Here is a 17220-nt window from a genome sequence, read left to right as displayed (position 1 = left end):
ATGCACTGAGCTTTATCTCCCTCCTGCTGTACACAAATCCTCCTGTAGCTCTGAATCAAGACCATACGCCTTCCTGGTTCCAATTACAGGCTACAGATTTGGGCCTTTTATGTAAAATAGTTCATGTCCAAAATTTCATTATGAATCCACAATACAGTACCTTTCAACTTGGCCAAGCTGCCAACTCATTAAAAAGCTGCTTTTAATTTTTTTTTCATTATTATTAATCTCCATGGTGATGCGAGTTTCTCAACCCAAATAATCATAATGGATGAATTATAGCTGACATTACTCTGTTACTGCTCTGCTGTCCTGGCAAAATAACAATGCCTTCACTGTCATAGCTAGAAATGACCCAGGCTAGTGAATGGTGTATGAAAACACATCCACACAGACAGCAATACTAATAAATACAACGTAATAAATATATGAAGCACACAGAAATTGACCCAAATCCCCTTAAAAACAATGGGGACACCCCTCCAACAAAGGGTTTGGGACTGAGTCCTCATATTTGATTCACTCTTCAAACGAGCTCACGCTGAGAGATGTCGCACATCCATCACTTAAAGGCACCGCACCAATGACGAGTTTGGCTTGGCATCCTCCTTCCACCCCCTGGCCAAATCCTCTCCAAATCACTGCATGTAACCTCCTGCAAAGCAGCAACAAGGGGTGAAGAGCCCAGTTCTGCAGGTGGAATCACAGACAAAGCTGCCCAGTGCCATCAGCTTCACTGGAGCAAGTGCGTCTGTGGAATGCTGCGATAGATGAACCAGCAGGGTCAGGCTGAGTCTCTTCTCCTTTCTTGAGCACCATGACCAGGGATGAAAGGCTTGTGTGCAACCTCATGGCCTTCAAAACAGGGACAGCTGGGGCCTTCTTCCTAATCCAGGTGTGTCCAGACATAGCCTAAAATAAAGAGCCCTGCTCCTGATCTGCGAAGGGCAGGAAAGCTTTAGCTGCTTAATAGCAAAAAAACCATGATAATCAGCAAAACCAAGGAGCTGATCCAGTTCCTGACACAAATACAAGGTGAGGTGGTGTCATTTCCAGAGCCTTTCCAGTTTTCAAAGGAAAACAGCTCTCCAATGGTTTTAACAACTTCTGGTCTTTTCCTTCATCTGAGGAGACTCAATGGAGAAATGACTTTTTTTCCTCAGAGGTGACTGTTCAGGCTATAGCAGAGATTTTTGAGAATGCAAATGACAATTGAAAATTTGTCTGAGGAACACAAGTGACATTTTTCTGGCTGCCCCTGAAAACTTTGCCTTTCTTACTTCTGCTGGTGGAAGAGCATGGCTTTTACTGGGAAGCAGAACTTATTTAGGGAGAACAGACAAAAAGCATCTCAGCGAATTTTTCTCACTCTTGAGAGCTTGCAAAAACAAGCAAGTTTATATAGATATATATATAACATACATATATATACCTTGCTTTGCTGGCTGTGGCAGCAGAATGCAAAGCCCATCAAATTACCATCTTAGAAAAGCACTGACTTCTAATTAGCATGAAATATTCTATGCAGAGCACGTTTGCCAAGGGTGCTCCACAGCAGGGAGGGAAAGTCACGCTCCAACCCACCCGCCTGGTAACGGGAAATCACTAAAACCACATTTCCCCTGGTACATTGCACCGCAATTACTTTGTTATCTTCATCCCCTCTCTCCCTCATTTGGTGGTGTGAGCTGAAGTCACATCTAGTTATGGAGATGTAAAGAGAAATCATCTGTTGATCTGATGGGAAACACCAGGAGTTCTTCACTTTGAGCTTCCCTATTTCCTCAGTGAGCAGCAGAGAACACTCCAGGACTTTGGAAGTCTCCAGAGAGGGACTGAGCTGCTTCAATAACCCCATGGTTGTCCAGATGATGAAATGATTGGAAAGTTGCTTGATGGCACCAAGGAAACACCATCCAGGTCTTCTAACCCAAGGAAGACAGCTGATGCAAACCAAGAACTGATTGATGACATCATGAGTAGTGAGGTGGGACAAGGGCAAGAAAGTCTCCTCCAATGCCAAGTTCTCTCCTGTGACCATGATCTGGTCCCTGCCTGTTGTCTTGTTGTGTTAACCTGTGTCAGGACTGGTGTGATCCAGTCTCCTTGCTACGTTTAATCAGGCAGAATATTCCATCCTTTGTTTTACATCTTGGGGTCACCACTGTTTGCTGGTTTCTCTTGCATGAACATGACCAGGCAAAATTTACCAGTGGCTACAGAAGATACTGGTAAGCTCTCAAATCCGCTCCAGTTGTATATTCCAAACTGGAAACATTTCCTGCAAACCCTTTTTGAGCTTGTAGACACCAGTTGGACCAAAACTTCAAATCATTTCAGATACGTGTCATGGAGGGACACGATGGAACATCAAGGCCCAGCCTGGCAGAGGGGGGGGCAGCTGGGCACACAATGGTATTATCTGTTGTCAGAAAGGACTGTCCTGCCCTGGGCAGAAATAAAGACAAATATAGGGTATGTTTTGCCTTTCTGCAGACATTTAAACAGGGCTTTAGGCAGCTCCTTTGCTAAGGGCTGACCACGTGATGATGGGCTACCAGCCTGTCCAACGCTGCTCTCATCTATCTTCATGTCAGGCTCAGTCTGTGTGCAAATCACAGGCTGTGCTCCTGCTCACCATGGCTTAAATATAATTCACCTGCTTGTTGTCACAGCAAGACAATAATGAAACCTGAAAATAACCTCAGGGATAACTCATGCAGTGAAACAACAAAGGAAGCACAGGAGCAGAGGGTGGAAGAACAGCAGCAGCCCAGCCTCAAAGTCTTCACTGGGGCCACTGACAGGCTGGGTCTGATAAATACAGCTTGTTAATTAAAAAGCATTGATAGTGGCAGAGAACATTAGGTCTGATTTAGCCAATACGTTGACTGTGTCACAAACACTGAGGGAAAACGTGTGTGTCTGCTTTGCTGAAATCACCCCCTGCCTCACAGATGAGTTTGAGGCAGTGCCTTTGCCTCGCTGCTAAACCTTCCTCAGCAAAGGCACTTTTCTCACTGAACTTAGCAACTCCTGCCATTCCTGTTCCCCACGTGAAACAGGGATATCCCAGTGCTCCTGTGTGGCTTGGGAAGGAAGATTTCTGAAGGTGGCTACACTCTCAAGACTGAGGCTCTCACTCAGCCACTGAGGAATTCAGGTCCATAACGTGTCCAGCCTTTTTACAAACACATTTCACTCTGTGGCAGTTTCCCTGAAAAATCAGACTCCAGTGCATCCTCAATCAGAAATAAAATGGTCAGTAGCCCACGTGCTCTCCAAGGGCTTTGTGAACTCCTGCATCTTCGTGGCTTCCTCTAATGAATCTCACAGCCCTTCAAACAACTTTTCATGGGACATCTGTTCTTGTGGGACAGTCTGTTATTTTTATATGGTGATTATTTGTGTTATGAGAGACACCACAGCCACAGAATAAGACCCCACTGTGCTTGGCACTCCACAAACATGGAACAAAACACAGCCTGTGTTCCTTTGCATCCTCCAAGCCTCTCTCCCCAGCTGGGTGTCACCGTGTGATAATGAGAGAGCAGAAACTTTCCAACCTAGGAGGGAACAGATGCAGGCATTGGCCACATCTTCTGCAGTGAAACCCACCACCACGTGCAAATGCAGTGGTAAAAGAACAACTGCTGCAGTTTTGTTTGGTGGCTGGAAGTTTTCAGCCCCTTGAAACAGCAGAATCGGTCCCTGTCAAGGGGGAGTGAGCAAACACACTTGGAAAATTAAGTGGTCACACAGTGTGCCTGGTGTGTGCCTGCAGGGTTTGAGGAAAGGGTCAGGTGCTTCCATATGATAAATAAAGAGCTGTGGACTCACCAGGGTACAGCTGCTTTGTCGGTGCACTAAGCTGAGCATCTTTTGTTACTCTATAAGCAACATCTGCTTCTTTTGAAGATCTTCTGCTTGTGCAAAACCCTGTTGTTTTTGTTATACCATCAGGTAAATTATGAAAATCTAATACCTTCAAGAGGTCTGCAGGGTCAGCTGTAAAGAGAAAAGAAGAACACAGAATTAGCAGGCGACAGGATGGGCACTTGCTCAGATCCAACTCAGTCTTAGCCTGCAACACACAAATCCATCATCACAACCTTAAAAACAGATGAAATAAGCTTTCAATACATCTGCAAATACAATGCTAATACAGCTTCAAAGCCAGCACGTTGTGCTGCTGGTCAAAGACACTAATTCAATGCAGAGAGGAGCAGCTGATCAGCTGTCTGCACCAGGACAGGAGTGAGAATGTGCTGTCTTATTAGTTACAGTAGTTGTATTTTCCTGGATGTCTTCACCCAGTCTTCATCATTCAAGTGCATCCAGAAGATTAAGCATTAGACAGGAAATCCATGATGTGAGAGGAAGGCTTTAAATCAACAAGTCACCATCAAGCTGGTGCAGGTCTAGCCCTGCCCAGGGTGAAGCAAGGTGACACAGGGCAGGGATGCAGCACAGCTCCACCTCAGGCAGCCAAGTGCCCCATTCCCACCAAATTATTCCCCAGATATTCTCCCCCCTGGCACTGGGATTTCTGCACAACCACCAGTGCATAGAGGAGTGCAGGTGAATGGTCAAACCCCCACATTTGCTTCACAGAAGTGGAAAAAAATCTGCATTTTGACTAATGACATGAAGCAAGAGGCTCCTTTCCTCAACCACATCCCATCAGGCTCATGCCCTGAGGCTCTAGTTAATGAAGAGACCTTGTTTGACACCCTGAGCTCCCCACACCAGCACAGTCAGGGCTGGTTCACCTCCAGATGTTCAGGTCTCCAGGATATCAATTAAGTAGTGCAAGTGATATGTCTCATTAACTTCCTAATCTGGTCTTGCTCACGTCAGGAGAGACGGAGTCTCCACAAGTGGAATAACCAGATCTGACTTTACACCCTTAAAAGAAATAATTTTGAATTTTGACCTTACAGTTGGAGCAAAATGCTGTCAGAAATACGACCCACCCAACTCAGACCCCAGCAGTGCCCAAAGCAAATTGGTCTGTGCTGCTTTTGGCTGGGGTAGAGTTAAATGTCTTCATAGCAGCTGATATGAGGCTACATTTGGGATTTGGGCTGAAAACAGTGTTGATAACACAGGGATGTTTCCATTACTGCTGAGCAGGGCTTAGGTGGAGTCAAAGGCTTTTCTGCTCCTCACCCACCCCACCAATGAACAGCCTGGGGGTGCACAAGGACTTGGAAGGGACACAACCAGGACAGCAGGCCCCTGGGATATTCCACCCCATATGGCATCATGTCCAGCATATAAAGCTGTGGAAAAAAGGAGAAAGGGGGAACATTTGGAGTGATGTGTTTGTCTTCCCAAAACACCATCATGTGGGATGGAGCCCTGCTCCCCATGGCTGAACCCCTGCCTGCCCGTGAGAAGTGGGTAAGAATTCCTTGTTTTTCTTTCCTTGTTTTTACCTATTGAACTGGCTTTTATCTCAACCCACTATTATTCCCACCCACACTTTTCCTGATTCTCTACCCCATCCCAACTGGCTGCATCCACAGGGAAGGGCTGCACCGCATCCATCAGCGCCGAACACAGACGCTCCAGCAACGGAAAGGAACAGCATGAACACATCTTTTACAATATCACAAAGTTTTGGTTACCAAGAAGATCGGCCTAATATTTGCATGGAAAACTCATGCACATTGTTAGGCAGTTTTTAAAAGTTTCCATAATCCTGAGAAATTGGGCCCTCGGTGAGAGATTACAAACATATGGCAAATCCAAGTGAGCGCTGCAGATAATAAAGGAGCTGAGGGAGCCTGGCCTGAGCAGCACACAGCTGGAATATTTCCTCATCTCTCATTCTTACTAGACAGTGTATGGATGACACATTTGTCTAAGCTGTCCTTGCCACTTGGATCTTCCCACTGCCTTTCCACCGTGTTCTGTTTCACACACACACACACACAGAGCCCAAGTTCTGCTTGAGCAACTAAAAGTACAGTAAAACTCCACCTCTGCTTCCAGTCACATCCCTGTGCTCCAAGAGATTCAGAACAGCCAGCTCCTAAGCTGCCTCCAACATTTATTTAGGGAGCAGAGGGGGAAGAGCAAAGGGGGAGGGGATGGGAATTCCAGAGTCCTGACATCAGCTGGGTCCCCACGCCGGGTGCAGGGGGTTTGAGCCTCGCTCAATGCTGCACATCAGCCATCCAGAGGTGTTTGCAGGAAGAGAAACATCTGCAGATGAATCCATAGCCTGCAGGCTCAGCTGTTGTTATGACAAAAGCTGTGTGAATATCCTCTCCTTTGGCAAGGCAGTGCTCCTGCAGTGGTTACTCCTCCAGGAGCCTCCAGCCATGAGCAGGCAGCAGGTTTGGAGCTCCAGCCCCTGCCTGGAGCCTTCTGAGTAACCCCAACCCTTCACCAGTGCCCTGGTGCAGCTCTTCTCCCTTGTAAAGGATGATTCAAGCACCTGCTGCCTCCCTGCACTGCTGGGAGCCTCCAAACACAACCTGCAATCCATCTTCACTGCCAAGGAAGCTCCTCTGTGCCTCCATAACTATGATGAATTAGGTCAAAGCGAGATATTAAAGTAGAAAAACAATCTGAATACTGCCCAAACAAACTGCAAACCTCACAGGTAACCAGCAGGAGAGGAAATCCCTGTGTTCACAGAGGTGTCTGAGTGTCTCACCTCTGCTTGCTCCTGGAAGTCAAGGAGGGGTTGAGGAGCCAGCGAAAGCCCCACAGAACACTCATGCTGCACTTCATCACTAAGAGCATCATTTGAGTAGGACTCCAACAGCATGAAAATCCCCTGTTCTTCCTAGAAAGATGAGCTGCACACAGGAGCACCTCTCATTTCTGAGAGCTAATCAGTTCATTTATTTCCCCTCGAGTTTTCAGCCACATCTGAACTCAGTGATCTCCTGTAGGAGCTGTGACAGCCTCGTGTACAGGACAGAGACCTGACTGACCAAATTCAGGCTCTGCAGGGTATTTCTTACAAGTTTGCACTGGGCTTGGCCTTCATCTGAGAACTGAATTAGCTGTTGCTTTATGAAAGCTTTTCCTTTTCCCACTTGCTGTTTTATGAATAAGATCACTATGCAGCATCACACACAGGAATGTTCTTTACTCGAGGTGCACAGGCCCCCCAAAGAAATGAGCAACTCTGTCCCTGCTGTGTCAATATATCCAGCACACAGAGAGGCAAACCCCAAATAACTAAAATAGACCAAAAATCAGAGCAGAGGCTGCCCCAAAAGCCTGCAAAGCCCTTGAATAAGACCAAAAGGGAGCATTACTTCCCGTTTTAACAGGGCAGAGATGTCGGGACCTAAATATGCTCTGTAAAAGCCCAGAGAAGAAATAGCAGAGTATTGGAGGAAGGAATGGAAAGATAAGAATTAGTGTCAAAAGGTTGGCTTTTGTTCAGTTCCAAGGAAATGTGGAGCTGAGAGTGTTCAAGGCCAGGTTGGACAAGGCTTGGAGCAACCTGGTCTAGTGGAAGGTGTCCCTGCCCACAGCAAGGGGTGGAATGAGATGATCCCTAAGGTTCCCTTCCAACCCAAACCATTCTGCGATTCTATGAATGATTTGCTGATGAACCAAGTGTGGCAAAAGGAGGAATTAAATCCCCAATTCCTCCATTACCACAATTAAACCCAAGACCAATCTTTCTGTGATCATCTGATTCCTAATTATTTAAATAGCTGTTAAAACCTGGAACAGAGGCAGCTGGCATTAATCTATAACTCTGCCTTGACCCAGCAATGGCCAGACATGTTTTTTTTTCCTCACACATCAATATTAGAGCAATTCAACCAGGATTCATTGACACAAACTCCCTGGCTTTGGGCTGGGCTCAGGTTCCAGTAACACAGAGCCGGTGTGGCCCTGCCACCCCCTCTACAGCCAAACCACCCTCCTGGACTCAGCCATGGGATGAAGGAGAAGAAATACCCCCACAGAACTCGAAAGGAGACCAGAGCATCATTAATACCTGACATGGAGTATCAGAGCACACCACACACCCCTGCCTGGGGGCAAACCCCATTCCCAATATGACTGGGTTGTTCAACCTCACCTTTCCTTCCCCTGACTGTTGCTTAAGACAAATTTTAAGAGGAAAAGAGGTCTTAAGCCCTGCTGATCCTCCAGGATATGTGCAATAATAAACAAGGATTTTATTTAAATGCCATTTCCCTTGCCAGTCACAGAGCAGGACAACCAGCCCTGGTTTGGCTGCAGTGAAGGTCAGTTAAAGACTTTCTCCACACACCATCTACCACATGACCGCTGTGCAAAGGTTGATTTGTGGTTTCCCCTCCTAATTTTATCTTCCCTGGCCAAGGCATTCCCCAGGGAAAGCTGTTCTGTCCTCTCTGCACTCCTGAGAGGGCTCATGAGGGTCAGCCCAAAGAGGGTCCACACCTCCAGTTCCCTGCTCCGCAACCTGATGCTCTTAAAGGCATCATCAGGAAAATAAGACATTATTCCACTCTCAAAAAAAATCTTAAAAAACCCAGAACAACCCAAAAACCTGATGGAAATTCTGCTGTTGAAAATCCAGGCAAGATGGAACTGCAGCTTCTGTAGACCACACTGAAAAAATCCCAGCATACACAGCATTAGCCAGAAGTCATTAATCTAAGCCATATTTATACCTGTAATAATAATTTTTAACACCTGAAGCAAAGCTCATGAACAGTCCCCCAAAGCACTTCAGGATCTGTAAGTCACTTATATGTTACTTGTGAGTATCCCTGTTTCTAGTGTCTGAAAAATTACCAAATTACAAGTAACAAACCTCAAAACAAATCTTGTTTTTCAAGCTCTTTAATTAAATCCTTATCCCCAAGGAAATCCTCAATGTTTAAACTTGCCACTGAGCTGAAAGCTGGAGCTACTTAAGCCCCTCAGTGCCGGGGAGAGACATTCCCCGTGTCCTCCCTGCTCTTCCCAGTCACCCCACACAGCCCATCAGGGTGAACTGGGTAGCACCAACGTGGACTGGTCAAAAGGTAAAGCCAGGCCTACAAAGAGAGTTTGGTCTGGATGCCAGTAAATTATAAAGCTCTGAGCAGCTCGGTCCAGTTGGAAAGGGGATCAAAATGAGATGAGCTTTAAGGTTCCTTCCAACCCAAAGCATTCTGTGATGATCACTGAACGCATTCCTAGAGTTTAGACTCAAGGGAATCCCCCTTTCATCAGCTCTTTGCCTTGCAGTACCCTTCAAAGTGGGAAAAAAAACCCCTTCTCAGCATCCTGAGACACGAATTTATTGCACCCAGCCGAGCTGGTGCTGCATTAATGCAATAACCAAGACATTTGGGTGCCTGGAGAAGAGGTCACCACCCTGTAAAGGGAGAACCATTCTTCCATATTTGGTGTCAGAACAGCTGAAGGACATCCAAAGACCTTCAGGACTTAATGATGCAGCCCTTAGTCATGCTATGGTTTATGTGCAATTATTGCCAGAGATTTGAGGTCCTAAGGTGAGGAATGAATAAGCATTTATATTCCCAGCTCATTCCAGGTGCCCTCTTCAACTTTCTCATCATTTAATACACATCCCACCAGTCTGGGCGTTGGTATCCAAGAATCACATCAGCAGCTTTGCTGGGAAGTGAAGCCTCCCTACATGAACAAGCAACATAAAACCACGCTGTCATCTTACCTCACAGCAAGCAATGACAGTAAATAAAGTGAACACGGATTATTTCAAGAGTGGCCTCTCCTTGAAAGGTATTTCAAGTCCCATAGAAAGATGACAAGAGTAATTTTCAAAGAAAAAAGCAAAGCAGTTAATCTGCTCCAGGAAGGAGCTGAGAATCCACACGACAAGAGCTACTGGCAGGGCCAGGGGTTGGTTGCTCCAGCAAGGAAAAAGAACACACTGCTCAAAGACACCCTTTCCCTCCCATCTTTACCAGTTTTGCCTTCTTTCAGTACTTTTCCAAGGCAGTTTATTCTTAGCCCTAAATAAACACTCAATTATTGCCTTTGGAGGAGCCGGCTCCAGGCAGGGCAGAGCGTGCAGGGGGAAGGATGCCCTTTCCCTGGGCTCTGGGTTTCTCACTCCCCAGGCAGCTGCCCAGAGGTTGAACATGAACATCTGGACTTCCATTAGGAATTAAATACCACGGGGTAGATGTTCCTGTGTCGAGATGCATGAGAGACAAAGGCATATGAGAGCTGGAAGCTGCTTCACTTAGTGATGCATTTTTATGGAGTCTCCATGGCGTGCTTGTGGGATTTCAACCATTTCTACTCCTTATCCAAACAGTTTTGACCACAGCTGACCTGGCTGCAGCTCTTGGATAACTGACTAAAACAAGATGGCAGAGGCTAAAATAAAATATGGACAAAAATAAGAATATAAAGCTCCAGCTGCCATTGCTCCAGCATCATTTGGATGGACTTAACACAGCCTCTTAAATTCTTCAGCATCCCAGCAGCCCAATAAAACAGAATAATTCATTTGGACAAAGAGAAAAGGCATTTTAAGGAGGAGAATCGAGGAATATGAACTGCAGGATTGAAAATATGAAAAGTTTATTCCCTAGGAAAGGGTATAATACAGGAAAAAAGAGGCCAGCTATGGAAGGGGTCAGAACTCATCTGCTCCTTCCAATAGCTGCCACAGAGCTGTGTCAGTTCACACTGCTCCAGAGAGCTGAATATTTCACCAGTGACTCATGTCATCCCCTTATGGTTTTCTTTTTCTTTTTGTAAAGCCCAAATAGTCCTGACTGAGAACAAAGGAAACCATTATGCAGAGTGAGATTTGAAAGATCGTCCGTGTAATCCCAAAAGGGAAAGAAAAAAAAAACACAGAACTGATACTGGAGCAGCTCTGTGAGACTCCATCAAATTTAAAAAAAAAAAAAAAATCAGATAATCTTTATTCCTCTGAGCAGAAATCCTTTTTTATTTTTTTTCTAAAATAATCAATCGTTTGGGTTTCTAACAAAGCCGTGGTGTGAGCAGAGAACAGTGAGCAAAGAGCAAGTCTCTCCTCCATGGAATACAATTAAACCACGCAATTACAATCTGCTGCAAATACCATGCAGAACTTAAAGAAACATTGCCCAGAAAACAGGCAAATGTTTAGGATCTGGGAGGAAATCCCAGCCCTGCTCAAGAACATTTTAAAGAACTGAGGATTTTGAACTCTCCTCTGAGAGGGGAAGGAAGAATCCCTGGCTGTGAGGAGGGGATGGCTCACAGGGGGTGCCAAAGGGTTGGGAAGAGGATGGGCTTTCTCCTCGAGTCAGAGCAGATCCAGTCAAAGCAATCCCTTCCCCAGCCAGTGTGGGAGCCAGGGAACATCCCTCCATGGCCAGAGAGCAGCCCAGTGACACATCTGTCACCGAGCAGTTGGGGACAGCCTGCTGCTCCACGACACACAGAGGAGAGCACCCACAGGGGGGTTCTGCCCCTTTCAAGGAGTGGCTGACCCCCATCGCCACAAATCCTGGGAAAAAGTGATGAGCAAAACCCAGGGCAAAGGGAAAAGGGGTGGTGGGGTCCCTGAAAAGGCAGGTCTGAGGGTGCAAAGCCAACGCACAACATCCCTTTCCCTGCTTCCCACATCCCAGCTGGGATCAGTGGGATTCCCACTGGGTTTCACCAGTTGTCCCCAACACAGGGACTGTGACGTAAGTCCTTCCTTCCACCCACTCCTCACTGAAGGAAACACCCCACCCACTGAGCAAAAAGCACAAAGGTTTTTAGGACGGAGCCCGAGACAAGCCCTGTGGATCCCTTTCTCCTGTCAGCGCTCCCTGTCACTGGTCAGTGTCCAAGGAGGTTTTATGGACCCATCCTGACAGCAGGATCAGAGGAATGAGGTGAATCACCAGCTCCACAGTCCCTGTCCTTGCCTCTGCTCACACAGATGCCTCACATACCACCCTGCCCACAGCCCTGCACTGCTCCCACCCCACCCCAGCCACCCCCATGCCGGGATCCAAGGGAACTTTCCAAACCCCACACACACACCTCCCAGTCGGAGCAAGTATTTCTGGGTCACTGTGACATTTTGGGAAGCATTCCAGCAGAAGTTTCATTACTGGCAGGAGCCTTGCCCTTTAAACAGCCAAGGGTGAATGGAGGCTAAAACTTTCAGAGCTATTAAAGCTCCAAACTCACACACTCAGCAGATCCACAAAAGGAAACAGTGACGGAGCATGACTCCATCTTCGGAATGACTAACTGAGAGGTCTTAAAGAGAGCTCAGTTTTAGGAGCAGTTTCTGAAAACCAGCCATAAAGGGATGCAAGTTATGTGCAAAGGAACAGACACTCTCCTCTCCCCTCCCTCCCGCCCCCAGGCTCTGGTTCCTTTACTCAAAAAAACCCACTTTAAAATCTCTGCAAGGCCCCTGAATTGCCTCAGCCCCGAGGGAGCACACGGAGATGAAGCAGCACGAGATGGAAATCACATCCAAAGAGTCTCTCTTCCCAAGTAGAACCTCGGCACAGCCTTCTGGAAAGCAGCTCTGCAGGTGTAGCATTGAGGTTTTCCAGGAGAGGGACTTTTGACAAGGGCATGTAGTGATAGGACAGGGGGGAATGGCTTTAAACCGAAAGAGGACAGTTTTAGATGGGATATTAGGCAGAAATTCTTCCCTGTGAGCTTGGGAAGGCCTTTCCCAGTTTTCCCTGCCATGGGACTCACACCTAAGTCAGCAGCACGTGGACTCCTGCACCTCTCACCCAGGAGCATTTGAGATGGAAAAGCAAAGTTCAACCTTTTGTCTTTGCTGCAAAAGAGTGCCACGTGTTTCCAGATCATCTGGCACCTGGACAGCAGTAACATTTTCAAAGTGATTTGTAATAATCAACCACTCAAAGCTCTACAAGAATTAATTAGGGTCCGAGCTTGCAGCACATTAAAGTCAACAGAAGGTTTGCAACCAGTTTTTGTGGGGTGCAGAAGAGTTATTCCTGCAAGGAAACATCAGACTGGCATAAACATCCCCCAGAGAAGGGGAAACAACACACAGAGACCTGACCTAACAGCCTGCTAGTCAGAGCAAGTGTGAGCATCCTCCTCTGCCAGGGCTGCCATCTGCTCCAACCTGCTGCTCCAGCACATCAGAGGGCACCTTCCTTCCTCCTTTTGGTGTCCAAAGCTCCCTGGCACTGAAGCAAGAACAGGGGCATCACCTTTGGATGAAACCAGGGATTCATGGATCAAGGTAGCAGCCTCTCCCCTGCAGTGCCAAAGGTTATATTCCTTCTTGGCATCTTCCAGCAGCACTCAGGGAAAGTGGGAGATGCTGAAGAAGTACCTTTGGAGCAGAGTGTCCAAACCCCTGCCTGAAGCTACTGTGGTGTGAGGACACAGAGGACAAGCAGCATCTTTTACCAGCTATACCAATAAATCTGGGAAAAAAACAGCCAAAATATACAAGTTTTGGGGAACAGGATCCATCCTGGAATAGCACCCTCTGTCCAGCCTCCCCTAGAGCCATGGCCAGGCCTTTAACTCCTGTCGTGGTGCTGCAAGTGCATTGCCCAACCATGGGTTTAATTAAACACATCAGCCCAAGCACCTGCACAATTACAATCATTTCCAGCAGGGTAAATCAGCTCCAGTCAGGCTGAGGAGCAGCTTCCCATGGCTGGCACGTCCCATCCCCACTTCAAAGGGAACAAATCCACCCAGGGCTTCCCTGCAGGGCACTACCCCACACCCAGGTAGCCCAGCTGGGATGCTCCCAGAACACAGAGGAATTCAGAAGCTAAAGACTCATTTTCATGCACCATGGGGTTTTTAGTTCTCTATAAAGTTAATGGAACCCAGCATAAGTAATTTTTCATTTCTAAATATTTTATTGGATGATTTTAAAAAGCCCAGCACAATTACTTCCAGCACCACTGTGTACTTCAATATTTTGACACAGGGAAAGAAGCATAAAACCAATTCTTTCTCTCAGATGATGTTCAAAGCCACCAACTCTTAGCATTTATTTCGTGTCTGATTTTCCTCAAAAACACAGCCAGGAGGCAAATTTCAAATTAATATCTGCTTGACTTCAGGAAAAGTGTTTCCGAAGCGTGTTTCCCAAGATTTCTCAGGAGCATTAATCCCTGAGTTTATATAACCCACGGTTTCATGACACAGCTGCTGCTTTCAAGGTAAGAAGAGCAGGAGGAAGACTGAGCCCTGAACTCACACCCCTGCCATGAGTTCCATCCATTCTCAGCAAACACCTCAACCCAACAAGGAGCTACCACGCCCTCAAGGGATATCTGTGAGCAGGGAGAAATTCACCCCTTGAATTATCAAACTGATTTTCTCAGTTCCAATCCACTCTTATTCAGCGGATCTTGTTCCCACTTAGGTGTTTAAATGGATTTCTTTGTTACCATCACCAGGGAACGGCTGTTATTTTACTTTAGGCCAATTGAGGTTTTTTTATGGACCAGCTAGAATAATATATAATCTGTTGGTGTTCAAACATGCAGAAGGGGCTCATCCAAACACAACACTCCAGCTCCCGTTCCTTTCCGATTTCCAGTCCCATTATAAATAAAACACGAGTACAGGGTGTATTTCCCTTCTGCCCAAATTAAGAAACGGCGCATTTTGGTGGTTTGATGGTTCTGCTTTAAAAGCGCGGGATCCCCTCCCCACCCATCCCCTGGCTCAGGAGGCACCAAACGGTGGCAGGGGTTTGTTACCATTAACTGAGCACATCAAGAGGCATTAGGGGAAAGACAAGAAACTCCCGTTCAGCCTTGACAGACCTTTGTGATCTCTGATCCTCGGTCATTAGGGGAGAAAGCCAACCCATTAACCCCCTCAGAGCAGCATCTCCATTACAAACAGCTATCAGGAGCCAAATCAGAGCTAATTACTCATCACCAGTCCCTCCTACCTGTGATGGGATACAAACCCTCTTAAGAGGCAGCAAAGCCACTGCCAGAATTCATCTCTCACTACAGTTCCGGGAGCTGATGGATTTTTGCTCATCACGTACCAATATTCCTATAAAATCCTGGTTTCATCTCCTTGAAAGCCAGAGCTGTCACGATGGTGTTTCACGAGTCACACAGGGACAAGGATTCTGATTTTAGATAATCTGGGTCACAGCTGCATAGTCATTTTTTCCCCCCCTTTCAGATATTTCCTATCAAACAAGGTGACTTGTACATTGACTGTTCCTGGAAATATCTGCTGCACTTGAGAGCCCAGATGTCATTTCAGGTCTTCCATTATACACGAAGGAGAATTCAAACCCAAAGATAGCATCTAAATTGAAATATGCTACTATAAAAGCCAACAAGAAATATCCAAGATACTCATCCAAAAAGCTTTCCCAGGACTCAAACCAACACTGGCCCAGACAAATATTTACATAATTATTCACATGGGTTTGTTTTAAATAAAGAGCCTTTTATTATCATTACTTTGGCATCAAGCATCTAATTAGAGGCCAATGACAGTTATAAAAATCACTGAGTTCTCCTTGTCAGTGCTGCTGGGAGGGAGAAGTTGTGCTTGAGTGATGGGCAGCACCAGGGCTGTGCCAGCCCTCCTGCTCCCCTGGGAAAATTGGGAGGAGACTGTCAGACTGGGATGAGGTGATGGAGGAGGGCTGGCTCCTGCCTCTGGCTGACCACGTGCTGGGAAATGGAAAATTGATGGCGAAAGCGTACGAGGTCTCCTGGCAGAAATGCCCACTCGTGGCTGGTTCCTGTGCTATGACCCTGAAAGAGTCATTTTTGTGCCTCTCTGCTTTACACATCAGCTCTTGGGATGAGCCTTTCCCTGAATCCACACAGGCTACCCAACTTGGATCTCAATTCTCAGGTCCTACTGTAGCATCTAAACACAAAGTGGCGAAAAGTAATAAACTGAGCACAGAAGGAGCAAGACAAATGCAGGACAAGGTCCTTGGGGTGGTTCTTTACTGAGAATGAAAATGTGCACAACCCAGTTTCAAGGTGAGGTTTCAAGCCCACTGGTGAAGTGGAAGATCAGGAAACCCACTCCTGGCTTGCAGCAAGAAACAGCCCAGAGGTTTCCTCAGAGCCACCTCTGTGCAGCTTCCAGTCACACTGATGGAGATCCCTGGGGCTCCCTGCACATGCAGGCTCCTCTCATCCATCCAATTTATTAAAATTGCCTCTTTTCCCCTGCTGGAAAGGGACCAAACTGGTGACACCACCTCCAGCTTCTCACCGGGGATCACACTTCAACAGGAGCTCAGCAGAGGCAGCAACAGCAGAGGACAAGCTATAAGAGCCAAGGATCTGCTGCTCTGCAGTGTCCTACCAGGACACTTTTCCTTCTAGGCATTTTTCCCACTGTGCTAGTGCAGAAGCTGTAAATGTCTCCCCCAGACAGGTCCCTTCAGGGTCCCTTTCCCTGTGACCTGGTTCAGACACTTGGCTCTCAGATTCACCAGCCTGAGTAAACAGTTCAGCACCTAAATCCCTTCATGCTCCTGACCCTCTGGAGAAGACTTCTCCTGCTGACTTGTTTCACTGAGTCCCTGCAAGTCCAGCCACCGAGCCCCCATCACTGCTTCAGCTGCTGGTTCCTAAATCCCTCCCAATTTTGCCAAATCTGCCAAGAAAGAGAGCTACAACACGACATTCCCATCCCTGCCTTGCTCAGGGTGCAGGGAGGGACCAGTGACCGTATTTGCCCCTCATTTTCCAGATGTAGCTCCAAGGATTGTCCATCTCACTCCCCCCACGATACCAATCCAGCAATGGGTGACTGAAATACATAACCACTTGCTAAATATCTTTTATCTTCTCTTTTCTCACGGTTTTATTGTGCTCCTGAGGCCTTTTGAACGGGATTCAAGCTACTGGAAGCAGCACAGTCCATCAGAGCATGTCAGGGTCATAGAACTGAACTAGGTCAGTAAGAGAAATTCCTCACCCCTCCTGTTGATCTTTCCAACCTCAGGACAGATCTGGAGACAGGAAGACAACAGCAAATGCTGTGTTGAAATCTGCTGCCTTCCCAGACAAGAGGCAGTGCCAAGACCTGGTACATCATTGCTGGTTCCTTGGTCCAACAAGTCCCTGTGCAAGATGTTCCTGGGATGCTGATGGAAGGTGACCCTCTATCTGCATTCCCAGGGAAAACTTGATCACTACAAACCCCATTTAACCCAATTAGTGCTCTCTCCTAGTAAAGAGGCAGATAATAAATATCAGGTAACCTTCTCATGAACCAGTCCCGAAGCTCCAATAAAAAAAAATATGA

At 46.8% G+C, this 17220-nt stretch overlaps 1 protein-coding gene across 2 annotated transcripts in view; it reads right to left on the bottom strand.

Moving 5' to 3' along the window:
- The window catches only part of COL5A1 (collagen type V alpha 1 chain), a 139654-nt gene that overhangs the window by 104526 nt on the left and 17908 nt on the right, over window positions 1–17220 (bottom strand). For both annotated transcript variants that reach the window (XM_050320012.1, XM_050320013.1), the window contains exon 2: window positions 3841–4008. In XM_050320012.1, coding sequence (XP_050175969.1) covers window positions 3841–4008 — 168 coding nt within the window. The remainder of the gene's footprint in view (window positions 1–3840; window positions 4009–17220) is intronic.

This window comes from Myiozetetes cayanensis, unplaced genomic scaffold (genome assembly GCF_022539395.1).
Source record: "Myiozetetes cayanensis isolate MyiCay16 unplaced genomic scaffold, myiCay2020 scf23, whole genome shotgun sequence".
Lineage (NCBI taxonomy): Eukaryota > Metazoa > Chordata > Aves > Passeriformes > Tyrannidae > Myiozetetes > Myiozetetes cayanensis.
Note: the sequence above shows the minus strand (reverse complement) of the source record. Positions and strands in the feature narration are given on the sequence as shown.